The sequence below is a fragment of the Motacilla alba genome, chromosome 25, assembly GCF_015832195.1.
Source record: "Motacilla alba alba isolate MOTALB_02 chromosome 25, Motacilla_alba_V1.0_pri, whole genome shotgun sequence".
In the NCBI taxonomy this organism is placed as follows: domain Eukaryota; kingdom Metazoa; phylum Chordata; class Aves; order Passeriformes; family Motacillidae; genus Motacilla; species Motacilla alba.
In genome coordinates this window covers 46,300-71,590 of record NC_052040.1, presented here as the reverse complement: position 1 = coordinate 71,590, position 25,291 = coordinate 46,300, and the positions used below count along the sequence as shown (strand labels likewise).

Here is a 25,291-nt window from a genome sequence, read left to right as displayed (position 1 = left end):
AAAACAAAAAGGGACATTGAGGGGACACGGGGGGGAGGGGACACAGGACAGGGGGACACTGGGGGGACGGCGGGGGGGACACCAAGGGGAGGACACTGGGGACACCAAGGGGACACAGGGGGACACTGGGGGAGGGGGACATGAGGGGACACAGGGCCGGGGGGGCTTTGGGGACACACAGGGGACAAGGGGGGACACTGGGGACACTGGGGACACTCCAAGTGTCCCCAGCAGGACAGGCCGGGGGAAGGGGGAGGGCAAATTCCAGGAAATTCTCCTTCCCTGGGAAGCTCCGGATCCTCCCTGATTTGGGATTTGGGATCGGGGCCAGGCCCCCAAACCCCCCCAGTTTATGTCCGACATTCCAGCCCCGCATTCCCGGCTGGAATTACCCGGAAAGGGGGAAGGGGTGTCCCAGCCCCGAATTCCTGGAACAGCCGGAATCCCACCGGGAATCCCACCAGGAATCCCACCGGGAATCCCACCTGAAATCCCACCATTCCCTACCTGGAATTCCCCACCTGGAATCCCACCAGGAATTCCTCACTCGGGGGAATCCCACTGGGAATTCGCCACCTGAAATCCCACCGGGAATTCCTCACTCGGGGGAATCCCACTGGGAATGCTCCGCAGCCATCCCTGGGTGTCTCAGGAGAGGGAAGGACCCCCCAGGGCCGGGAATTCTGGGAATTCTGGGAATTTCGGGATTTCCAAGCTTCAGGAGACCCCTCCCCCTTCCATGGGATCAGGGGTGAATTCCCGGGAATTCCGGCGGGGCGAAGGGGGAGCTGCCCCGTCCCCGCCCGCTCCTGGCTCCCGCCTCTGCCGCCGCTGTCCCCGATCTCCCGGAATGCCGGCCCATCTCCGCAGAGTCCGGGCCGGGAGCGGCCGCAGCTCGGCCCCGGCTCCGAGGCCGCTCGGGGGAGCAGAAACGGGGACTTCGGGATTCTCCCGCTTCCTCCTGGGGGCGGAAATTTCATTTTTTTCTCTCTTTTTCCGGGAATCCTCTGCTGGGATTCGGCCCCGGCTCACATGATGCCGTTGGTGAGGTACTGGAAGCCGTCGTAGAGCTTGGTGGTGATGGAGCGCATGGAGCCGTCCACCATCTGCTCCACCAGCAGCTGCAGCTGCTCCTCCGTCAGGTTCATGTGGAAGCGCTCCTTCAGGTGCCGGATGGTGGAGGAGCCGTGGAAGCAGGGCAGCTGCGAGCCTGGAAAAATGGGAAAAATGGGAAAAAATGGGAAAATCGGGAAAAAATGGCAGCTGGGAGCCTGGAGAACGGGAAAAAAACAGTGAAAAATGGGGAAAAACGGGAAAAAACTGCAGCTGGGAGCCTGGAAAAAGGGAAAAATGGGAAAAAATGGGAAAAAACGGGGAAAAACGGCAGCTGCAAGCCTGAAGAATGGGAAAAAAGGGAAAAATGGGAAAAATGGGAAAAAATGGGAAAAAACGGGGAAAAACGGCAGCTGGGAGCCTGAAGAACGGGAAAAAAGGGGAAAAATGGGAAAAAATTGGGAAATTCCAGAAAAATGGGAATGGGAATCAGGGATCGGGCAGCTGCAAGCCTGGAAAATGGGAAAATGGGGAAACTCGGGCTGGGAAGTCCCACCTTGCTGCATGATCTCCACGATCTGCACCACCTTGTCCATGTGCTTGCGGGCGGCGATCAGCCCCTGCAGCATCAGCATCTTGTAGTAGTTGAACATGTCCCCGTCCAGGCCGCCCATCACCTGCGGCACAACGGAGCTGGGAATGGAGCTCGGGAATGACCCAGGAATGCCCCAGAACGCCCCGGGAATGCCCTGCAATGCCCCGGCAATGCCCTGGCAATGCCCTGGAACAGAGCTCGGGAATGCCCTGGGAATGCCGGAAATCCCCTGGGAATGGAGCTCAGAATGCTCCAGGAATTCCCTGAGAACCCCCTGGAATCCCCCCGGAGTCCCCAGAGCCCCCCGAGCCCCCGGCCGCACTCACGTCCACGAACTCGGCGGTGAGTTTGAAGGCCGAGGTCTCGAAGCCGAGGTTCCGGGGCGAGCTGGACAGGATGAAGCCGAAGTCGATGTGGATGATGTGGCCCTCGGCGTCCAGCAGGATGTTCCCGTTGTGCCTGCGGAATTCCCAGAAATCCCCATGAAATTCAAATCAACAATCCAGTGCAAGTCACTCTAAGCTGTGAATGAATGCCCCCGGGTGCAGCAGGATGCTCCCGCCGGGCCTGCGGGGGAATTCCGAAAAACTTCTTAAAAAATCAAAAAAAGATCCAAAAAAAATCAGAAAAATATTGAAAAGAATTCCCCAAAAATTCCCAAATTCCCCCAAACCCTGGGACTTACCTGTCCTTGACCTGCAGCAGGCAGCAGACCAGGCTGTGCCCATTAATTAATTAATTAACTCATTAATTAACCCGTTAATTACCTGTCCTTGACCTGCAGCAGGTAGCAGACCAGGCTGTGCCCATTACTGAGTTGATTAACTGGTTAATTAGTGTGTTAATTACCTGTCCTTGACCTGCAGCAGGTAGCAGACCAGGCTGTGCCCATTAATTAATTAATTAACTCATTAATTAACCCGTTAATTACCTGTCCTTGACCTGCAGCAGGTAGCAGACCAGGCTGTGCCCATTAATTCATTAATTAATTCATTAATTAACCCGTTAATTACCTGTCCTTGACCTGCAGCAGGTAGCAGACCAGGCTGTAGCCCGCGCAGCTGCGCACGAAGTTGCGCTGGGCGCTGAGGAAGCTCTCGCTGTTGCGGCTGCCGTGCTCCTGCAGGAAGTAGTCGAGCAGCGAGAGCTGCGACTGCTTCTTCACCTGGTGCAGGGACACGGCGCTGAGCACGGGCTCGATCATGCCGCTGTCCGCAGAGATCACCAGGATCTTGTAGGGCCGGATCCACAGCGGCACGCGCTCCTGCTCCCAGATGGACTGCGGGACACACGGGGGGAAGCTGATGAAATGCTGACTGGAATGAACACTAAAATCCGACTGGAACGGGGCCAGACCGTGGGGAGCGGGTAAAGGCCCTTGGAATCCACAAAATCTGGCTGGAACGGGGTTAAAATTATGTGGAATTGGATAAATCCCATTAAAAACCCATAAAACCTGACTGGAGCAGGGTTAAAATTATGTGGAATTGGATAAATCCCAATAAAATCCCATAAAATCTGACTGGAATGGGGTTAAAATTATGTGGAATTGGATGAATCCCATTAAAATCCCATAAAATCTGACTGGAACCGGGGTAAAATTATGTGGAATTGGATGAATCCCATTAAAATCCCATAAAAACCCCCTAAAACCCCAGGGATGTTTTCGGGAATGACGGGAATCCCTCAGGGGCCAGGAATTCCTGGGCATTCCTGGGAGCGGCCTCACCTGGAGCTGTTTGAGCACCTGGAACGCCAGCAGCTCCTGCCGCAGGTCGTCGCCGCACTTGACGATGACGGAGAGGAGGCGCCACGAGGGCAGGTGGCCGTAGGGAGAGGCCTCCCGGATCCTCCTGAGGAAAAACCGGGAAAAACAGGATCATCCCGCGAGCTTGGGGTTGGGAGGAGCGCTGGGAATTCCCGGGAATTGCCTTCACGCCATCCAATCCCATTAAAAACTCATGAATTTCCATGAAATTCCATTCAAATCTCATCAGAATCCCATTAAAACAATCAAATCCCATTAAAAGCCCATAAAATGCCATTAAAATCTCATAAAAGTCCATGAAATTCCATTAAAATCACATTAAAACTATCAAATCCCATCAAATCCCATCAGGACACGGACAACACCCCCCAGATCCCTCGATCCCGGGGGCTCTTCCTGCTGTTCCCAGGAGGAATTCCAGGCTGGGAATTCCAGCGGGTTCATCCCGGGAAAAAGCCAAACCCCTTCGGCTCCCGGAGCTGCCCAGAGCTGCCGGGAGCTGGGGGGCGCTTCCCGGGCCAGGCTTTGCCCGGAATTCCCCGGCATTCCCGGGAATCGCCCGGCCCTACCTGACTTTCTCCTGCCAGGGCTCCTTGAGGGCCACGGCCGACGGGTCCTCGGGGTCCCTGCGGAACGCCGTGGGCGTGTGGGCCAGCTGCTCCGACAGCCGCCGCCTGCCAACGGAGCGACGCCGGGATTTTACCGGGGGAAACACGGGATCCCTGCCCGGGATCCCTGCCCGGGATCCCTGCCCAGGATCTGCGCCCGGGATCCGTGCCCGGCAGCGCCACAGCGCCGGGATTTTACTGGGGAAAACCTGGGATCCATGCCCGGCAGTGCCACAACGCCGGGCGACCACCAGGGAAAACTCCTGGGTGTTTGTTTTGGGACTATCAGAATTCCGGGGTTTTATCAGGGAAAACGCCTGCATTTTTGCTTTGGGGATGCTGGAATTCCAGGATTTTTATGAGGGAAAATTCTTGTATTTTTTTCATCGGAAAATGTCAGAACTCCAGGATTTTTATGAGGGAAAATTCCCCGGTTTTTGCTCTGGGGAATGTCAGAATTCTGAGATTTTTATGAGGGGAAATTCCTGGATTTTTGCTCTGGGGAACATTAGAATTCCGGGGTTTTTTGTGGAAGAATTCCCGGTTTTCCCGAAGCTCACCGGATGTCTCCGGCGGCGATGAAGACGGGCTCCCGGCTCTCCTGGCTGGTGATGGAATCCACGGAAAACTGGGAGATGTTGTCACAGCTGTTGGTGTGCATCTCTGGGAGCTGTGGGGATCCCGGGAAAACCCCACAAAATTCCATGAAACCCCATCAAATCCCATCAAACCCCATCAAATCCCATTGAAACCCCATCAAATCCCTTCATATCCCACTGAATCCCATGAATGCCACGAAGTCCCAAAGAATCCCATACAACGCCATGAAATGCCATTAAAATCCCATCAAATCCAATTAAAATCCCATTGAAATCCCATCAAACCCCATGAAATCCCATTTTCAGTCGGGGGGGCCCAGAATGACATTCCCGCATGGAACCCCCAAGGACACCTTGGGGACACCCTGCTGCCACCCCGGTGCCAGAACTTCCTGGAAATCCCCTTTCCCAGCATTCCCACCTCCACCTGGAGCTCCACGATGTCGTCCACGGACCAGGCCTCGTCGTCGTTGTCGTAGTTGGGCACGGTGCTGAAGCTGCCGGCCCTCTGCTCGGGGCCCATGCCGCATTCCGGGAGGTTCTCGGCGGAGCGCGTGCTGCGGATCCGGTTCTCCGGGATGCGCGCGGGGACATTCGCCGTGTCGAAATTGTCACATTCCAGGACCTCCACGTAGATCAAGTAGGGAGCCTGGGGACAGCGAATGGGGGATGAGGGGTCACCCCGGGGGCTCCCGGGGCCGCGCTTTGGGGGGAAATCCGCGGGTTTTGGGGTACGGAGGAAAAGGGCGCGGATCCCGGAGGGAAGCTGGAGCCTCTCGGGGGTTTGGGCCCAATTCCAGCTGCCCCAGCACCCCCAGCCCTGGAAGCGACACCTGCAGCTCTCCCGGCATTCCCAGGCCGTCCCAAATCCCCTTTCCCACCCCAAATCCCCGATTTTCCCACCCCAAATCCCTGATTTTCCCACCCCAAATCCCGATTTTCCCACCCCAAATCCCGATTTTCCCACCCCAAACCCCAGACCTTGTCCTTGGAGTTGAGCACCACGGCCTGCGAGTGCGGCACGCGCACCACGTGGTGCTGGAAGGCGGCCGTGGGCAGCCAGGCGCGCGCGGGCAGCTTGTGGTTGAGCAGGGACAGCTCCGAGATCAGGCGCTGCGTCTTCTGCTCCTTGGTGGGCAGCGTGGCCAGGCGCTTGCCGATGGCCATCAGCGACTTGATGAACTCGCGCTCCGGAGCCAGCCGCGCCGGCTGCCGCACCCGGGAAAGGGGGAAAGGGGGAAAAGGGGGAAAAGGGGGAAAAGGGAGGCTGCGTCACCTTCTCCACAGGGATCGCCCGCACCCCACCCCGCCCCTCGCCTCTCCCTGCTCCTCCCGCCCCGGACTGGCTGGGAAAGGCTCGGGGAGGACTGGGATGAAAAATAAAAAGTTGGGAAAAAAGGAGGAGAATGGAGGGGATGGCGGTGGTTTTCCAGAGGGATCCATTTCCTGCTTCTCCCTCTTCCCGGCCCTTCCCATTTCCTCCTTCTCCCTCTTCCCTGCCCTTCCCTCTTCCTCCTTTTCCCTCTTCCCTGCCCTTCCCTTTTCCTCCTTTTCCCTCTTCCCTGTCAGCGTCCCACCCCTGCCTTCTCTGCGCTCCGGAGCCCGCCAGGCTGCCTGGAAAAGGATCTGGATAAAAACAGAAATTGGGGAAAAAGGAGGAAGATGGAGGTGACGGTGGCGGTGCTTCCCTGGAATCCGGCTCTTCCCTCTTCCCACCCTTCCCTCTCCCCAGATCCTGGAAATCTGCAAGTCCCGTCCATCCCCCGGCAGAGCAGGACCCCGGGGCCTTTTCCTTCCCCCCGGAATTCCAGAGCCGATGTTCCCAGCGGGATCTCTCAGTCCCACTGGATTCCCGGGATTTGTGAGGATCTGGATTCCCGGGATTTGGGATCATCCGGATTCCCGGGATTTGGGATCATCCCAGGATTTGGGAGGATCCTCCCTGCCCCTCCCTGGTGTCCCCATCCAAGGATCCCCCAGGGATTTGGGATTTCCCTCGGATCAGGAGCCCCCCTGCACGATCCCAGATTCCCGCTCCAGGTTCCCGAGGCGGGCAAGAGCCGAGGGCTGATTTTCAGGATCCCCGATCGTGCTGGGAGCGGCGCATGCAGGAAGAGCAAGCAATGGCCAACGCCGGAGAAACCGGGAATGTCGCAGAGCAAGAGGAAAGGATGGGACAGTCGGGGAGAGGGGGATGGGGACGGGCATTCCCGGCTGGGAACCCACTGCGTTCGCAGTCCGCATCCAAAAATTCCCTGGGAATTCCAGGATAACGCTCGGCTTCCCCGCCCCCACCTGGCTCCAGGAATATTCCAGAGGCTCCCGATCCCGGCCGGATCCCCAAAATTCCTTCAGCTCTGCGAGGACTGAATCCCATCCCTGACACCCCAGGGATGCTTCCCAGCTCTTCCCGCGGAATTCCGGCGGCTCTGGCATTTCCGCTCCTCCCGCCCAGGCCCTCCGCGGGTGCTGTCCCCTCGGAACACCGGGAAATGCTTTTCCAGGCGGAATCTCCCCAGGAATCTGGGAATCTGGGATCAGCCCAGGGATCCCTCTGGATCGGCCCCGCCTCGACCCAGGGCAGCTCCTGGATTTTCCAGGGGTCCCAAAACGCTTCCCAGGGATCTTCTCCCAGCCTCAGGAATATTCCGACGGTGCCGGGGTCTGTTCGGAGCCTCTGGAATTCTGGGTCCGGTGGGAAACTCGGGGATCTTGGATCTTCCACCCACAGGGGCTGGGAAATTCCTTCCCATTCCAGAGGGAAAATTCCTCTTCGTCCCATTCCAAAGGGAAATTTCCTCTTCGTCCCATCCCATTCCAGAGGGAAATTCCAGAGGGAATCTTCCTCTTCTTCATCCCTTTCCAGAGGGGAATTCTCCTCTTCTTCCCATTCCACATGGAAATTCCAGAGGGAATTTTCCTCTTCATCCCATTCCTCATCCCAGCATTCCCAAGGATCCTTCCCACACCAAGATCTCCCACTCCGGCAGAATATTCCATAGGGAAGGAGGAACTATCCCCGTTTTCCGCTGATTCCCAAAAAAACCCTGGAGAGGAGCCGTTGGCGGGGCTGGGAGGAGCAGGAATGGGTGCAAATCAAGGAATTCCTGGAATTTTGGGTGGGAATTTGGGGCTTGGAGCTCATCCCAAGCATCCTATTGTCCCTAAACACAGTGGGATTCAGGATGAGCCCAAAATTTGGGATCAAATCCCGACAAAATTCCCAAATCCAGGCGTGGGAACCATCCCCCAGAATTCCCAGCAGGATCAGAGCTGGGTTGGAATCCAGGAATTCCCAGAAAAGCCCCCCCCCAAAAAAAATCATGGAATTCTTCCCAAACTCCCCGTGCTGGAGGAAATCCTGGACTACACATTCCCACCGGGAATGCTGGTGGGAAAAGAGGGAAAGATTCCAAAAAAAAAATGGGAAAAACGGGGAAAGGGTTCATTCGGGAGAGAGAGAAACCAGGGAAAATGCCAGGATTCGATTGGAATTTTCATGGGAAAAAAAGAAGGAATTGAAAGAATGGAATCAAGGAATGATTGGCGGGAAAAAAAACATGGAAAAAAAGCAAATTAATCTCATCCGGCCGAGAATTTTGGGAGCCAAATTCCAAGGAAAAACAGCATTTCCTCTTACCCCTGCAACAGAAAAGCAGGAAAAGCGGGAATTCCCTCATTCCCGGATAGATTCTGGTGGGAAAACGGGATATTCCTGGATTTTATCCAACCGGAAGAAATTCCCAGGAAACATCGCGGGGGCGATGCCAGGATTGGTTTGGGTTTTTTGGGAATATCTGGGGAATGCTGGGAAATTCCAGAGGGGTGGAATGGAGGAAATGCTGTGGCGGGAAGAGGGAGCCTCCAGAAAACGGGGTCGGAACTTACGGGAGCCAGGGATTTATCCAGGCTTTCCGTACTCGAGGAGAATTCCTGGGAAAAGCAGGAAAAGGGGGATGGGGGGCAGTTTTTTTGGGGGGGATTTTTTCCATAGGGAAGAGGGGAAGGAGCAGGGAAAAGGGGGAGAAAAAGCAGAGTTTAGCTCCAGGTGCACTTCCAGCAATTCCCAAGTTTTTTTGGTCCCATCCTCTTGGAATTACCAGAAAAATTCTGGGAAGGGAAACTCGGCGGATCTCCAGCGGGATGGGATCAAAGCGGAGCAGATCCGGGCGCGGAATTCCCGGGATTTTCCCGGCTTTCCTCCTCTCCGGGATTCCTCACCCCAGCCCAGAAGGAGCAGGATGGATCCAGCTCCCAATTCCTTGGGTTTCTGACCTTTTCCAGCACCAAATCCTCGTCTTTTCCCTTCCCTGGATTCCAGTTTATCCCGAATTTCAGCACACCAAACGAATCCCATGGAAACGATCCCGAAAGTTCCCGAAATCCCAGGTTTTGAGGCCCTTTATTACCATGGAGAAATTCCTGACTTATCCCAAGTTTTCCTGCCCTTCCCACACCTCCCTCCAAGCTCCATCCCAAGCGATTCCTGAAATTCCAGCACTTGGAATCAATTCATTATTTTCTTCCTAAAAGGGATCCCTTGGAGCTTCATCCCATAAAGACCAGGAATTCTGGGGCTAAAATTCCCCAAAATTCCCAAAAAAAGGGGACAACCAGGTCTGGATCCCACCTGGAGGGAAAACTGACGGGAAATTACCCCAAAGTTCACCGGGGGAGGGAAAACTTGGGATGATTTTCCATCAGTTTTCCCTTCCCTGATGAATTCTGGGATCATTTCCCATCAGTTTTCCCTGCTCTTTTCCAAGGAATTCCTGGATTCCGGAGGGAAAAGCACCCAGCGCCTCCAAGAACTCTGGGATTTCTGAGGGACAGTCGGGATCCAGGGCTGGAGTCTCCCTGCTTTTGTGCTTTCCCAGCTTTTTCAGGATCGTTTCCAGGAGTTTCCTCATCCATAATTTACGGCAAAGCTCCGGTTTCCGCCTCCTCCTTTTCCATATTAAAAATTCATCCTGGCGGGAATGGCCCCGGATTTTTCCGGGGTGTTTCGATCCTGAATCCAGCCTGGAAAATTCCTTCCCGATCCTTCCTTCCACCCTCATCCCAGTTCCCAGAGCTTGGAGCAATCCTTGGCTCTTTCCAAGGCTTCCCAGCGGAATTCCCACAGAATTCCCTCAGGAACATCCCAGACTTTACCTCTTCCTCCTCGCTCTCCCGCTTGGGGCTGCCGGCTGAGCCCTGGAGCTCTGGGATGAATCCCAAGGCACTTCCACCCCCCGGGATCAGCTCTGGGATAAATCCCAAGGAACGACCAGGGGATTTTCCCAACACACCAATCCTCGGAGCACAACCCCACAGAATTCCCTCAAGAACATCCCAGACCTCACCTCCTTCTCGTTCTCCCCCTTGGGGCTGCCAGCTGAGCCCTGGAGCTCGGTCCCAGCGCCACAAGGCCCTTTCCCACAGAATTCCCTCGGGAACGCCCCGGAGCTCACCTCCTCCTCGCTCTCCACCTTGGGGTTGCTGGCCGTGCGCTTCAGGTTGCTGCTGAGGCTGATGGACACCGTGGCGTCCGACTTGGACCTCTGGTGAGTCCGTTTGGAGGGCGACAGCCCCGTGTCGGCCCCGGGCAGGGCGGCGCCCAGCTCCCTCCTCCTGCCCGCCGGCTTCAGCTCGTCGGAGAGGATGAGCCTGCGCAGCTTGGTGCCGCGGGAGTGCCGCTGCGTGGAGATGTGCATGTCCGACGAGTAGGCGCCCAGCAGCAGCGCGCACCGCAGCGAGAAGTCGATGCTCTGGCGGCAGCGGTGCACGATGTAGGGCTTGATGGCGTCGCCCACGTCCTCGTCCATGTGGATGTACATGTTGAGCAGCTGGGGCAGGTAGAAATCCACCTCCTCGTCGCGGAAGCAGAACAGGCGGTTCCCGATGTAGGCCTGCACGCCGGGCTCCTTGGAGTTGTACAGGTAGGAGATGGCCATGGAGATGTCGAAGAGCTTGGACTCGAAGAGGCGCAGCAGCCAGGAGGACTGCTTGGCCTGGTTCTGGCGCTTCCGCGCCGTCCTGGCCGGGCCGGAGCCCTCCTCCTCCTCCTCCTGGATGCGCGAGCCGGGCGGGTCGTCCAGGCAGCGGATCTGGCAGCTCTCCCCGTTGGGCACCGCGTCGGGGCGGGAGCCGCGGAGCTGCTTGACCTTCTCCAGGACCTCCTCGCAGGCCTTCTTGGCCACCTCGGGGTCGATGAGGGCCAGCTCGCCCACGCCCTCGGTGATGACGCTCAGCGAGGAGCCGCCCGGGGGGCTGCCCGGCTCCGGGGGGCTGCGGCCCGCCGCAGAGTCGCCCATGCTGCAGGAGGGCACGCGGCTCAGAGCTGGGGACACGGGAGACAGGCGTCAGGGACGGATTGGGGGGGGGACACGGGAGACACGCGTCAGGGACGGATTGGGGGGGAGACACGGGAGACACGCGTCAGGGACGGATTGGGGGGGGGTTTGGGGAGAAACTGGGGTCAGGGACAGGATTGGGGTGGGGTTTGGGGAGACACCGGGGTCAGGGATGGAGGCAGGGTGGGGTTTGGGGAGAAACTGGGGTCAGGGACGGGATTGGGGTGGGGTTTGGGGAGACACCGGGGTCAGGGATGGAGGCAGGGTGGGATTCGGGGTGGGGTTCAAGAGGAGGAGCAGCTGACGGCTCAAAATTGGGGGAAATCGGGAAAAAACGGGAAAAAAACTGGGATCGGGGACAGGATTTGGGGTGGGGTTCAACAGGAGGGGCACACAGCTCAGAGCTGGGGAATGGGGAGAAACCGGGGTCAGGGAGGGGATTCGGGGTGGGGTTTGAGGTGGGGCTCAAGAGCGGGAGCAGCAGAGGGGCTGCAGGACTCAGTAATGGGGAAAACCAGGAAAAAGTTGGGATTAAATTGGGAAAAATGGTATTAAGGATAGGATTCAAGAGGAGGAGCAGCAGACAGCTCAAAACTGGGGGAAATTGGGAAAAAAGGGGAAAAATTTGGATTAGGGATGGGATTTGGGGTGGGGCTCAACAGAAGGAGCAGTGGAGGGGCTGCAGGGCTTAATGATGGGGAAAACCAGGAATTTATTTGGATCAGGGATGGGATGCAAGGGGAGAAACCCGGGATACACCTGAAGGGAAGATGTACGTTAATTTTTTTCCCTGTTAATTTCAGATTTTTCCCGGTTAATTTGAAGATTTGCCTTATCCCTGTATTTTTCCAACTCCCAAAGAAAGGAGGGAAAAAACGCTCAGGAATTCTCCCTCAGTATTCCAAGTGAGTCAAACCCAGGTCACCTCCCAGACAGCACTTCCCCTTTTTTTTTTTCCCTCTTTAAAACCCCCACTTCTCCTCCAAGGAATCCCAGATGCACAAATCCCGATCAAAGTCTGAGAGCTTGGCTCCGTTCCCCCATTCCCAGCGCTCCAAATCCCACATTCCTGGCATTTTTGTGGCTCTTAGATCCCAAAAACCCCACGGGAGCCTGAAAAAAAATCCCTGAAGCTCCCATTTCTCAACGAATCCCCCCAAAAATGGGGGTGGAAATTCGGGATTCCACGCTTCCCCGCAATTCCCATCCCCTGTTTTCCCACATATCCCAGACTCTCCTCCTCCATCCCAATCCCAAATCCTTACAGGGCTCCAACCCAAGAATTCCAGGGATCCCCTCCCTTCCCAAAGCGCTGGGCTCATCCCAAAAAAACACACCCCAAGCTTTTCCCTCCTCCCAGAAATGCCAGAGGATTCCAAAGCCTGGAGCAATCCCACAGTCCTGGGATCCCCTCCTCGCAAGGATCGCATTCCGTACGCAAATCCCCGCTTTTTGAGGTTTTCCGAGTCTTTGTTTTTCCCAAAGGTTGGGAAATGAACTGGGAAAAGGCAGGGGGAAAAAAAAACAGGGGAAAGCAAGCAGGAATCCCCATCCCCAGCTGGATGCCAAGGGCAGCCCAGGCATGGACCCTGGACTGTGGGATCATAAATCACCCAGGAAATCTGGAGCAGGGCTCACCCAGGAATTCAGGGGCAGGAATCTGGCAGGAATTCCAGGAGCACAGCCCTGAAATCCCATTCAGAACTCCAAGGAAGAAATCGGGGACTGTTTTGAGCAGATCCACGGGATCCGCACCAGGAACGGCTCCAAAACATCAAAAACTCTTCCAGCACCGGGAAAAAAAAAGCTGGAAAATCCCCTTTTCCACCCAGTTGTTCCCTCCCGGATTCCAGGGAAGTGAAGGGAATAAAAAGGGAGGGATTAGACGCAATTATTTCTCATTCTTCAACTTCCCACCAACTCCAACCGAAGTTTTCCAGGGACAACATTCCCGAGAGGATGAGTGACCCCCGCCAATCCAAATTTTACCTAACCCATGGAATTTCAGAGGGGATTTCGGGCAATTCCAAAGCTCCCAGAGGCACCAGATGGCCCCGGGAGGGAGGAGGGGGGGAATGGTTGGCAAATCCTGCCGAGGCAAAGCGGCTGGAAAGGCTCTGCAAGGGGAATTGCGCCACTTCCCCCGCGGGGAGCAGGGCTCTGGCAGCACTCCCCCGGCCAAGGAGGAGCAGGAGGCTTTGGGAGAGGTACCTGGAGCGATCCCATCCCGCGAGGCTCCGCTCGGCCGGCCCGGCGCTGCGGCCGGCGCGGGCGGCTCATCCCGGGCACCGGCGGCTGCTGCGGGGAGAGGCGGAAAAACAGCTGCGAATCAGCACGGCAGCCAGCGAAACGCCATTCCCTGCGCCACCGAGCTGGAGAGGCCGCGGGGAACCAGGAGGAGGAGGAGGAAGAGGAGGAGGAAGGAGGCGAGGCCGGACGCGGAGCGGCCGCGGAACCGCCGGGGGCACCGGGCTGAGGGCGGCGGAGGAGGCCGCGGCGGGGCCGGCGAGGGTGCGGCGGGGCCGGGCTCACCTCGGGGGAGCGGGGAGGAGCGGGGCGGCGGGGAGAGCGGCGGAGGGGCCGGGAGCAGCGGCGGCGGAGCGGGGCCGGAGCGGAGCGGGGCCGCTCGCAGCCTGCCCAGGCCCGGCCCGGCGCCGCCTCACGGCGCGGAGCGGCCGCCGCCACAGCGCCCCCTGGCGGCCCGGAGGGGCGCGGAAAGGGGCGGGGTCTGCTGCCGGGGGTGTTTGGGGGAGGGGCTTGTGAGCTTCTATGGATATGTGGGCGTGGCTTAAGCGCTAATATGGGCAGCGGGGAGGGAGCGGCGCGCGGGTAGAGGCGTGGCTTACAGCGCCAAAGGGGCGTGGCCGACAAACCGGATGCGGAAGAGGGCGTGGTTTATGTGCATATTTGGCTAAAAGGGCGTGGTCTCATTATGTTTGGGGGCGTGGCCTCTGCACGGAACCAGCCCGAGGCGCCCCACGCGTTCCGCGTTCCCGAAAATCGCCGATTTCGGGGCAAAATCGCCTCGGATGTCGCTGTCACCACCCGGGGGGTGGGACGGGTTATGCCCCCCTTGTCAGTGTCCCCTCCCCACTCCCGGTGTCCCCTCCCAGTCACAGACACACGGCCGCGCGGCAGTGACTGGTTTTTACTGGTTTTTATTGGTTTTTTACTGTTTTTTACTGGTTTTTATTGGGTTTTACTGGTTTTTACTGGTGTGGCGCAGGGGACCCCGGCCCTGTGCCCGCCCTCGAGTGTCCCTGGCGGTGGCCGGAGCAGGGCTGTCCCTGCGTGTCCCCCAGGGGGGACCCGGCCCGGCTGTGACCCCGCTGTGCCACGGCCTCCGCCGCCACCCTGGTGCCCGTCCTGCCATCCCTGATGACACTGACGCGGACGGGAGTGACAGGCCTGTCCCCGAGGGTGCCACCGCCACTGCCAGGCCTGTCCCCGAGGGTGCCACCACCCCTGGACGGGCAGTCCCTGACAGGGATGGTGGCAGTGCCACTGACCGGTGTGTCCATGTTGGGGGGACTGCCGGTGCCGTGCCTGTCCCCAGGGGTGGCACTGTCCCTGGATGGGCACTCCCTGACAGGGATGGTGGCACTGCCACCCACTGACCCGGCCCCACCAGGGAGGGTGGCACTGTCCCCGGACGGGCACTCCCTGATGGGGACAGTGGCACTGTCGCTGCCTGGCCTGTCCCTGTCAGGGAGGGTGGCACTGTCCCCGGCCGGGCACTCCCTGATGGGGACAGTGGCACTGTCGCTGCCTGGCCTGTCATCGCCAGGGACAGTGGCACTGTCCCCAGACAGGCACTCCCTGACAGGGATGGTGGCACTGCCACAGGCCAGCGTGTCCCCGAGGGGGGGGACGCTGTGGCCGGGCACCCTCGACTCCACGATGGTGGCGGTGACCCTGGGGATGGAGTCCCCCACGAGGACGGTGGCACTGACGAAGACGGGCGTGTCCACGATGGTGGCAGTGCCCCGGGACAGGCTGGCCCTGACGGGGACGGTGACGCTGCCCAGGATCCTCCTGTCCATCACAGTGCCACTGAGGGTGACCAGCGCGTCCACGATGGTGGCAGTGCCCCGGGACGGGCAGTCCCTGACGGGGAGGGTGGCGGTGCCAGCGCTGTCCCCAGCGGTGCCTCTGGCCCAGAAGGGGCTGTCACCGACGGGGACCGTGGCACTGCCGGCGACGGGCGTGTCCACGATGGTGGCAGTGCCCCTGGATAGGCTGTCCCTGACGGGGACAGTGGCACTGCCGGAGACCGGCCTGTCCCCAGGAGTGCCACTGTCCCCGGAGGGACAGTCCCTGCCAGGAGGGGTGCCACTGTCAGTGGCCAGCCTGTCCCCAACGGTGCCACTAGCACTGACCGGCCTGCCCTCAGCGGGGACAGTGGCAGTGCCCCTGGCTGGGCTGTTCCTGATGGGGACAGTGGCACTGCCAGACACCGGCATGTCCCTGACCGTGCCACTGCCCCCAGCTGGGCTGTCCCTGGCAGGGACAGTGGCACTGCCCCTGCCTGGCCTGTCCCCAGCAGTGGCACTGACCCTGCCCGGCCTGTCCCCAGTGTCAGGGGCCCTGGGTGACCTGTCCCTGGTGGGGACGGTGGCACCGTCCCTGACCAGCCTGACCCCACTGCCACTGGCCCTGGGTGACCTGTCCCTGACGGGGACACTGCCACTGCCAGTGACCCGCCTGTCCCCAGCGGTGGCACTGCCCCTGCCCGGCCTGTCCCCGCTGCCATTGTCTCTGGGTGACCTGTCCCTGGTGGGGACGGTGGCACTGCCCCTGCCCGGCCTGTCCCCGCTGCCACTGTCTCTGGGTGACCTGTCCCTGATGGGGACAGTGGCACTGCCCCTGCCTGGCCTGTCCCCAGTGGTGGCACTGCTCCTCACTGGCCTGTCCCCAACAGCAGTGGCCCTGGGTGAGCTGTCCCTGACAGGGATGGTGGCACTGCTGGTGACCAATCTGTCCCCACTGGTGGCACTGCCCCTGGCTGTGCTGTCTCTGATGGGGACAGTGCCACTGCCCCTGCCTGGCCTGTCCCCAGGGGTGGCACTGCCCCTGGCTGCGCTGTCCCTGACAGGGACGATGGCCCTGCCACTAACTGGCCTGTCCCCAGTGTCACTGGTCCTGGATGAGCTGTCCTTAACAGGGATGGTGGCACTGCCCCTGCCCGGCCTGTCCCCAGTGGTGGCACTGCCAGGGACTGGCCTGTCCCCAGTGGTGGCACTGCCCCTGCCCAGCCTGTCCCCAGTGGTGGCACCGCCCCTGCCTGCGCTGTCCTTGACAGGGACAGTGGCACTGCCCCTGACTGACCTGTCCCCCATGGTGCCACTGGCTCTAGCTGACCTGTCCTTGACAGTGACAGTGGCACTGCCACCATCTGAGCTGTCCCTGGTGGGGACAGTGGCACTGCCCCTGCCCAGCCTGTCCCTGATGGTGCCACTGCCCCTGCCCGGCCTGTCCTCGACAGGGACGGTGGCACTGGCCCTGCCTGGCCTGTCCCCACTGCCACTGTCTCTGGGTGACCTGTCCCTGACGGGGACGCTGCCGCTGCCACTGCAACTGCCACTGCCAACTGCCACTGCCACTGCCACTGCCACTGCCTGGCCTGTCCCTGACAGGGATGGTGGCACTGCCCCTGCTCAGCCTGTCCCCAGTGGTGGCACTGCCCCTGCCCGGCCTGTCCCCAGTGGTGGCACTGCCCCTGCCCGGCCTGTCCCCAGTGGTGGTACTGCCCTTGCTCAGCCTGTCCCCAGTGGTGGCACTGCCCCTGCCTGGCCTGTCCCCGCTGCCACTGTCTCTGGGTGACCTGTCCCTGACAGGGATGGTGGCACTGGCCCTGCCTGGCCTGTCCCCAGTGCCACTGTCTCTGGGTGACCTGTCCCTGGTGGGGACACTGCCACTGCCCCTGCTCAGCCTGTCCCCAGAGGTGGCACTGCCCCTGCTCAGCCTGTCCCCAGGGGTGGCACTGCTCCTGGAGGAGCTGTCCCTAACAGGGACGGTGGCACTGCCAGTCACCGGTTTGTCCCCGGTGCCACTGCCCCTGGCTGAGCTGTCCCTCCGAGGGACAGTGGCACTGCCAGGGACTGGCTGGTCCCTGACAGGGCCGGTGGCACTGCCACTGACTGGCCTGTCCCTGCTGGGAATGGTGGCACTCCTGGTGACCGGCCTTTCCCCAACCGTGCCACTGCTCCCGGGCAAGCTGTCCTGCCTGGGGACAGTGGCACTGCCCCAGGATGAGCCGTCCCTGACAGGGATGGTGGCACTGCCAGGGACTGGCTTGTCCTTGACAGGGACGGTGGCACTGGCCCTCGATGAGCTGTCCCTGACAGGGACAGTGCCACTGCCACCAGCTGGGCTGTCCCTGACAGGGACAGTGGCACTCCTGGTGACCGGCCTGTCCCCAACAGTGCCACCAGCCCTGGGTGAGCTGTCCTGCCTGGGGACACTGGCACTGCCCCGGGATGAGCTGTCCTTGACAGGGACAGTGGCACTGCCAGGGACTGGTTTGTCCCTGACAGGGACGGTGGCACTGCCACTGACTGGCCTGTCCCCAGCGGTGGCACTGCCCCGGGACGGACTGGCCTTGACAGGGACAGTGGCACTGCCACCAGCTGGGCTGTCCCTGACAGGGATGGTGGCACTCCTGGTGACCGGCCTGTCCCCAACAGTGCCACTGGCCCTGGGTGAGCTGTCCCTGACGGGGACACTGGCACTGCCCCGGGACAGGCTGTCCCCAGAGGTGGCACTGCCCCTGGCCCGACTGTCCGTGACTGGTGCAGTGGCACTGCCACCAGCTGGGCTGTCTCTGACAGGGATGGTGGCACTCCTGGTGACCAGCCTGTCCCCAGTGGTGCCACTGGCCCGGGATGCACTGTCCGTGACAGGGATGGTGGCACTGCCACCAGCGGTGGGGACAGTGGCACTTCTAGTAACCGGCCTGTCCCCAGTGCCACTGGCCCTGGGTGAGCTGTCCTGCCTGGGGACGGTGGCACTGCGAGTGACAGGCCTGTCCTCAGTGTCACCGACCCTGGCTGGGCTGTCCTCAGCAGGGGTGGTGGCACTGTGAGTGACAGGCCTGTCCTCAGTGGTGGCACTGCCAGTGACCGGCCTGTCCTCAGTGTCACCGACCCTGGCTGGGCTGTCCTCAGCGGGGGTGGTGGCACTGCCAGTGACAGGCCTGTCCTCAGTGGTGGCACTGCCAGTGACCGGCCTGTCCCCATTGTCACCGACCCCGGCTGGGCTGTCCTCAGCGGGGGTGGTGGCACTGCCCTGGGATGGGCTGTCCCCAGTGGTGGCACTGCCCCTGGCCAGACTGTCCTTGACCGGTGCAGTGGCACTGCCACCAGCTGGGCTGTCCCTGACAGGGCTGGTGGCACTGCCAACATCCAGCCCGTCCCTGACAGGGACAGTGGCACTGCCAGCGACAGGCCTGTCCTCAGCAGTGGCACTGCCGGTGACCGGCCTGTCCCCAGTGTCACTGGCCATGGGTGAGCTGTCCTTGACAGGGACAGTGGCACTGCCACCACCAGGAGAGCCATCAGTGGGGAAGCTGGCACTGCCACTGTCCCCAAGGGGAACAGTGGCACTGTCACTGACTGGGCTGTCCCCAAGGGGAACAGTGGCAATGTCACTGACTGGGCTGTCCCCAAGGGGAACAGTGGCACTGCCATTGACCGGGTTGTCACTAAGGGGGACGCTGGCACTGCCACTGTCTGGGCTGTCCCCAAGAGGAACAGAGGCACTGCCATTGACTGGGCTGTCCCCAAGGGGGATGCTGGCACTGCCACTGTCCAGGCTGTCCCCAAGGGGAACAGTGGCACTGCCATTGACCGGGCTGTCCCTAAGGGGGACAGTGGCAGTGCCATTGACCTGGCTGTCCCCAAGAGGGACGCTGGCACTGCCACTGTCCGGGCTGTCCCTAAGGGGGACAGTGGCACTGCCATTGACCAGGCTGTCCCCAAGGTGAGTGGTGGCACTGCCATTAACCGGGCTGTCACTAAGGGGGACGCTGGCACTGCCACTGTCCGGGCTGTCCCCAAGGGGGACAGTGGCACTGCCATTGACCGGGCTGTCACTAAGGTGGGTGCTGGCACTGACACTGACCTGGCTGTCACTAAGGGGGACGCTGGCACTGCCACTGTCCGGGCTGTCCCCAAGGAGGACACTGGCACTGCCATTGACCGGGCTGTCACTAAGGTGGGTGGTGGCAGTGCCACTGTCCGGGCTGTCCCCAAGGGGGACACTGGCACTGCCACTGACCAGGCTGTCCCCAAGGTTGGTGGTGGCAGTGCCACTGACTGGGCTGTCCCCAAGGGGAACAGTGGCACTGCCATTGACTGGGCTGTCACTAAGGTGGGTGGTGGCAGTGCCACTGACTGGGCTGTCCCCAAGGGGAACAGTGGCACTGCCATTGACCGGGCTGTCCCCAAGGTGGGTGGTGGCACTGCCATTGACTGGGCTGTCAATAAGGTGGGTGGTGGCAGTGCCACTGACCGGGCTGTCCCCAAGGGGGACACTGGCACTGCCATTGACTGGGCTGTCACTAAGGTGGGTGGTGGCAGTGCCACTGACCGGGCTGTCCCCACCCGTCACCGCGTCACTGTCCACCTCCATGCCGTCCCCAGCACCCTCATCAGCACCGCCAGCGGCCCCCCTGTCCCCAGCGGGCACGGTGGCACTGCCAGCCCCGGGGGGCGAATCCCCGCCCTCATCCCCCCTGGGGACCTCGGCGTCCTCGGGCGAGGCGGCCGCGTCCCCCGGCCTCTTGCGGGGCCTCCCGCGCCTCCTCTTGAGCGCGGCGCCGTCCCCCGCTCCCTCCAGGGCGCGCTTGCCGGCCCTGCCGCGCTGTCCCTCGCCGTCCCCTCCCGGCCGGGCGCCGCCGCCGGGGGTCTCGGCCGCGGGGACCCCCACGCCGGGCAGCAGCACGTTGAGCACGGGGATGGCGGCGCCGCCCGGGGCCAGCGCGGCGCCCACGGGCAGCGGCAGCGCCACCTTCACCGTGCCGCCCAGCTTGGGCACCAGCACGGGCGGCGCCGGCGCCGCGCCGGGGCCCGGGGGCCGCTCCGGGGCCGCGATGCGCGGCAGCAGCAGCGGCAGCCGCGCCACCAGCGCGTTCACCTGCGGGCTGCTGCCCGCCCGCGCCGCCTCCGCCGCCTTCTTCTTCTCCGGCCGCGCCTGCCCCGCGCCCTTGGCGGCGGCGTCCTTCCGGGCCTGCGGCGAGGGACGCGCTGCCGTCGGGCCGGGGCCGCCTCCGAGCGCCCGCCCGGCCCGCGGACCGGGCCCGCGGCTCTCACCTGCTCCGGGCCGCTCTCCGAGGCGTCCGGGCCGTTCTTCCTGGGGGCTGCGGGTGGCCGGGGGTCCTGGGGGGGCTTGTCCGTGTTTTCTGCGGGAGGAGGGGACGTGACCGGGGCGGCAGGGGACGGTGGCACTGGGGAGGGGACACCGGGAGTGGGGAGGGGACGGTGGCACTGGGGAGTGGGGGGAGGACGGTGGCACTGGGGAGGGGACACGGGGAGTGGGCAGGGGACGGTGGCACTGGGGAGGGGACACCGGGAGTGGGGAGGGGACACTGACAAGGGGCGGACAACCCGTCCCACCCCCCGGGTGGTGACAGCGACATCCGAGGCGATTTTGCCCCGAAATCGGCGATTTTCGGGAACGCGGAACGAGCGGGGCGCCTCGGGCTGGTTCCGTGCCGAGGCCACGCCCCCAAACATAATGAGACCACGCCCTTTTAGCCAAATATGCACATCCTCCACCGAAGCCCCGCCCACCCCTCATCCCCATTCATGTCCAACCCACGAGCCCCGCACTCAGACTACGCCCCCAGGGAGGTGACAATGACCCCAGGGGGGTGACAGTGTCCCCAGGGGGTGACAGTGTCCCAAGGGGGTGGCAGTGTCCCAGGGGTGACAGTGTCCCAGGGGTGACAGTGTCCCCGGGGTGGCGGTCGCGGTGTCCCCGGCTGACCTGAGAGCACCATGGCCATGAGCAGGTCGGCGTGGGCGGAGCGGGGGCTGATGATGTGCTGCTGCAGCAGGAACTGCGCCACCTCCACGATGTTGTTGAAGGAGCGCCGCAGGATCTTCTCGGCCCAGTCGCACGTCAGGGCACACGCGGCCTCCGTCACCTCGCTGCTGTAGGACTGCGCCAGCTCGGCCAGCTCCGCCTGCGGGGACAGCCACAGGGACATGGGACAGGGACAGGGGCTGGTGACAGGGACACCTCGCTGCTGCTGTAGGGCTCTGACAGCTGGGGACAGCGACAGAGGGACAGTGTGTGACACCAGGGACGGGAGGACGGCAGGGAGGGGACAGCAGGAGGGTCAGGGTGTCGGGATGGGGACAGCAGGAGGGAGCAGAGCAGGACACCGGGATGAGCCCACAGAGCAGGACGGGACACCGGGATGGGGACAGGAGGGGATTCATGGAGCAAAGCAGGATCTGCATCCCAGCACCCCCTCCATCCCACCCCCTCCATCCCATCCTCTCCATCCCACCCCCTCCATCCCACCCCCTCAATCCCACCCCCTCCATCCCACCCCCTCCCACCGGAGCACTCACCGTCTCGGTCACTTTGAGGTCCAGGCTGGGCAGGGGAGGAAGGCTGACCACGGTCTTCCTCCGGATCCCGCCGTAGCAGTACGTTGGGAAGAGTCAAGGATTTTTCCCGAGCCCGAAAAACTGGGAAGCAACCCCTGAGGAACCCTCAGGAATGAAAAAAATGGGGAAAACCAGGGAAACTAGGGAAAAGAATGGGAAAAAAATGGGAAAACAAGAAAAAAAGGGAAAAAAACAGGAAAAAACAAGAAAAAACCAAGGAAAAAAAGGGGGGAAAAACAGGAAAAATAGGAAAAAAAGGGGCAAAAGAGCAGCTGGCAGCAGAATTGCAGCCTGGGAAGGATATTTGGATTGCCCACGGCCCCCCAGGCGCCGGGCTTTGATGTTGGGGAAGATCTCACGGATGATCTTGCCGAAGTTGGCCGTGCTCAGCGGGCGGCAGCCCAGGTTGTCACAGTAGCGCCTGGGGGACGGGGACAGGGACATTGACGGAGCGGGCGTCACACGGAGCAAAGCCCGGGACAGCCGGAGTGCCAGGGCAGCGGGACAGGGGACATGGGAGAGAGGAACAGGGGACGTGGGACAGAAGGACATGGGGTTCCCAGGGAGGTGGGGACATGGTGACACGGTGACATGGGACACCAAGACGTGGGGTCCTCAAGGACACAGGGACACGAGACATGAGGACAGGGGGTCCCCAGGGAGGTGGGCACATGGTGACATGGTGACATGAGACACCAGGACAGGCGGGTCCTCGGGGCATGGGGACACGGTGACACGGTGACACAGTGAGGTGGGACAGCCCGGCTCACTTGTAGGCGTCGTAGACGTCCTGCTTGGGCAGGCAGGTGTCGGTGTGCTCCTCCAGGTGGTTGCGGATCCAGCTGCAGGCGTGCATGTGCTCGGCCGTGCCCAGCGCGCTCAGCTCCAGCGAGGAGCTGCTGCTGCTCCGCGGGTCCCGGGTGGCACGGCCAGGGGGAGAGGCCGTCGGCATCTGTGCGCCAGCTCCGGGCCCACGGAGCCGCCCTGGAGCAGCCCTGCCCCAGCCCCAGCCCTGTCCCAGCTCCATCCCATCCCACAGGTCCCATCCCACCCCACGGGTCCCATCCCATGGATCCCATCCCATAGACCCCATCCCATCCCATGGATCCCATGGCACCCCACCAATCCCATCCCATCCCACCCCACCCCATCGATCCCATCCCATCCCACGGATCCCACCCCACTGATCCCATCCCATGGATCCCATCCCATGGATCCCATCCCACCACACCCCGTGGGTCCCACCCCACAGATCCCACCCCACCCCACCCCACGGGTGCCCCCTCACCTCTTCTCGCCCAGGCTGGGCCCCGAGGGCAGCTGCAGGTACAGGTAGAGTTTGTCGCTGTCCGAGAACTTCTGCACATCCTGCTGCGCTCCAGGGGCGAGGAGAAGGGGATGGATCCCGGGGTGAGCCCGGGAACGGGGCCAGGCAGCAGGGCTGGGAACCCCCTGCCCTCCCGCCCGGCGCTCCAGGGACACTCACCAGGATGGAGTCCACCTTGCTCTGCACGGATTTGCTGCAGGGGACAGAGGCCGCGGCTCAGGGGTGACCCCAGGAACCCTGGGACCGCGATTCCGCCTCTTCCCGAGGCTCCCGGGTCCCTCCAGCCGCCATTCCAGGGCTCGGGATGGATCCAGGATGGATCCAGGATGGATCCCACCCCGTCAGGGAGGCCTGGGCCGGTTTGGCTCCCGGAACGGGCACCTCTGTCCTCCCACTGTCCCCTCCCTGTCCCCCTGTGTCCCCGCAGCCCCAGCGGGCCGAGTTCCCAGCCCCGGGCGCTGCCCTTACGAGATGTTGCCCCGCAGCTCCTGCAGCAGCGTGCTGGACTCGGTGGCACCGCCCCGGGCACCGCCAGGTGACAAGGCGCCCTTCCTGGTGGCTCTGGTCCCCAGCTCCTCGTCAGCCATGGCAGCTGCGTCCTGCCGGGAACAGCAGAACGGCGATCCGGTGACAAACGGGAATGAATCCCGTTACGGTCCTAACGGGACAATGGGCGCGGACGTGAGCCACTGCTGGCCACGGAGAGGGGACAGGGACATCCCGGCAGGGCTCGGGACACCGGGACAGGGGGACAGCGGGACAGGGGGTCCCAGGGACATGGGGACACCAGGACAGGGGGACATGGGGACACTGGGATAGGGGGTGCCAGGGACAGGGAGACACCGGGACAGGGGGACATGGGGACACCAGGACAGGGGGACAAGAGAACACCGGGACAGGGGGTCCCAGGAACAGAGGGACAGGGGGACATGGGGACACCGGGACAGGGGGTCCCAGGGACAGGGGGACACCAGGAAGAGACCCACAGGGCCACCAGGAAGAGACTCCCGGGGACACGGGGACATGCGGCCACCGGAAGCGACCCCGGGGGCCATGAGGCCACCGGAAGCGACCCCCGGGGCCACCGCCGCCCTCCCCGCGGCCCCCGGGGCGCTCCCGGCGGCCGCGGCCCAGCGCGACCCCCGCGCTCCGGAGCCGGGCGGCACCGGGGGCCGGGACCCCCCTGCCGCGGCCGAGCCCGGGGTGTCCCCGGGTGTCCGCGGTGCGGGGTGTCCCGGGGTGTCCCCGGGCCTGTCCCCACCCCCCCTCAGCCCCGCACCCACCTGGTCCCGTCCTGCTCGGGGGGCCCGGGGAGGGGGGGGGAGGGGAGGGGTCCCGCCACGTGCCCCGCGCCCCCCGCGCGAACCGAAAGTGGACGCGCCCCTCGCTCGCCGCGCGCGGCCCCTTCTTTTTTCTGATTGGCCGCGGCGGCGCTGGTCTGCCCGGATACGGCGGCGCCCGCGGCCGTGATTGGCTGAGCCCGCCCCCCTCCTCGGCTGGGGGTGAGCGCCCGGATGTGGCGGGGCGGGAGGGGCCGAAATCTGCCTGGCAACAGCGATCCGATTGGCCGGGGCGGGGGGCGCGAGGGGAGACGGGTGTGCGGCGAGTGTGCAAGGCGGGGTCACGTGGGGCGGTCACGTGCGTGGGGCGGTTGTGCAACGGGGCGCGTGTCACGCGCGAGTGTGCAAGGGGGGTCACGTGGGGAGGTCACGTGCGGGGGTGTGCAAAGGGCGTGTCACGTGCGCGTGCCACGCGTGCAAGGAGCGTGCAAGGCGCGTGCAAGCAGGAAAAAGAAAAGGAAAAGGAAAAGGATTTTCTTTGGATTTATTTCATCCCGCGGGTCACGCGCATCCCGCGATTCCCGAATTCCCGAATCCCAAAATTCCCAAATTCCTGAATCCCAAAATTTCCAAATTCCAGACTCCCGGAATTCCCAAATTCTGAATTCCCAAATTCCCAACTCACAGAATTCCCAAATTCCAAAATCTCCAAATTCCGAAATCCTGAATTCCCAACTCACGGAATTCCCAAAATTCCCGAATCTCAAAATCCCCAAATTCCTGAATCCCAAAATTCCCAAATTCCAGACTCCTGGAATTCTCGATTTCCCGAATCCCCAAAATTCCCAAATCTCAAACCCCGAATTCCCCAATTCCCCACTCTTTGAACTCCCGAATTCCCATCTCCCAGAATTCCGGAATTCCGAATCCCTGAATTCCCAAATTCCCGAACCCCAGAATTCCCGAATTCCCATCTCCCACAATTCCCGAATTTCCAAGTCCGCAATTCCCGAATTCCGAGCTCCTGACTCCCGGGATTCCCGAATTCCCGAATTCCCGAGTCCCGGCTTTCCCGGGGGGTCGCAGCCAGGTGCCTGGGGTGCCGCC

General features: G+C 61.9%; 2 protein-coding genes across 13 annotated transcripts; both read right to left on the bottom strand.

Annotated features, from left to right (window-relative positions):
- Nucleotides 1–225: 225 nt before the first annotated feature.
- Nucleotides 226–13,565, bottom strand: PI4KB (phosphatidylinositol 4-kinase beta). 3 transcript variants are annotated; one of them, XM_038162104.1, is made up of 13 exons: nt 13,491–13,565; nt 13,170–13,256; nt 10,077–10,945; nt 8,512–8,556; nt 5,605–5,832; nt 5,045–5,272; nt 4,585–4,694; nt 3,986–4,090; nt 3,378–3,501; nt 2,662–2,927; nt 1,975–2,107; nt 1,610–1,730; nt 226–1,210 (listed from the first exon to the last, which is right to left on the bottom strand). In XM_038162104.1, exons 3-13 carry the CDS (start codon nt 10,917–10,919, stop codon nt 1,029–1,031), a joined length of 2,385 nt encoding a protein of 794 aa, XP_038018032.1. In that variant the 5' UTR covers nt 10,920–10,945; nt 13,170–13,256; nt 13,491–13,565; the 3' UTR covers nt 226–1,028. The 3 variants fall into 3 exon arrangements, with proteins under 3 accessions (XP_038018032.1, XP_038018033.1, XP_038018034.1); XM_038162105.1 differs by lacking the exon at nt 8,512–8,556 and having other exon boundaries at nt 13,491–13,563; XM_038162106.1 differs by lacking the exon at nt 3,986–4,090 and having other exon boundaries at nt 13,491–13,561.
- Nucleotides 13,566–16,174: 2,609 nt separating this feature from the next.
- Nucleotides 16,175–24,947, bottom strand: RFX5 (regulatory factor X5). Of its 10 annotated transcripts, none has more exons than XM_038162093.1 (10): nt 24,188–24,947; nt 23,373–23,503; nt 23,064–23,097; nt 22,866–22,948; nt 22,348–22,479; nt 21,882–21,998; nt 21,539–21,620; nt 20,946–21,144; nt 20,270–20,358; nt 16,175–20,186 (listed from the first exon to the last, which is right to left on the bottom strand). In XM_038162093.1, exons 2-10 carry the CDS (start codon nt 23,489–23,491, stop codon nt 16,311–16,313), a joined length of 4,731 nt encoding a protein of 1,576 aa, XP_038018021.1. In that variant the 5' UTR covers nt 23,492–23,503; nt 24,188–24,947; the 3' UTR covers nt 16,175–16,310. The 10 variants fall into 10 exon arrangements, with proteins under 10 accessions (XP_038018021.1, XP_038018023.1, XP_038018022.1 ...); XM_038162095.1 differs by having other exon boundaries at nt 24,271–24,947; XM_038162094.1 differs by having other exon boundaries at nt 23,373–23,562; nt 24,188–24,251.
- Between the last annotated feature and the right edge of the window lie 344 nt (nt 24,948–25,291).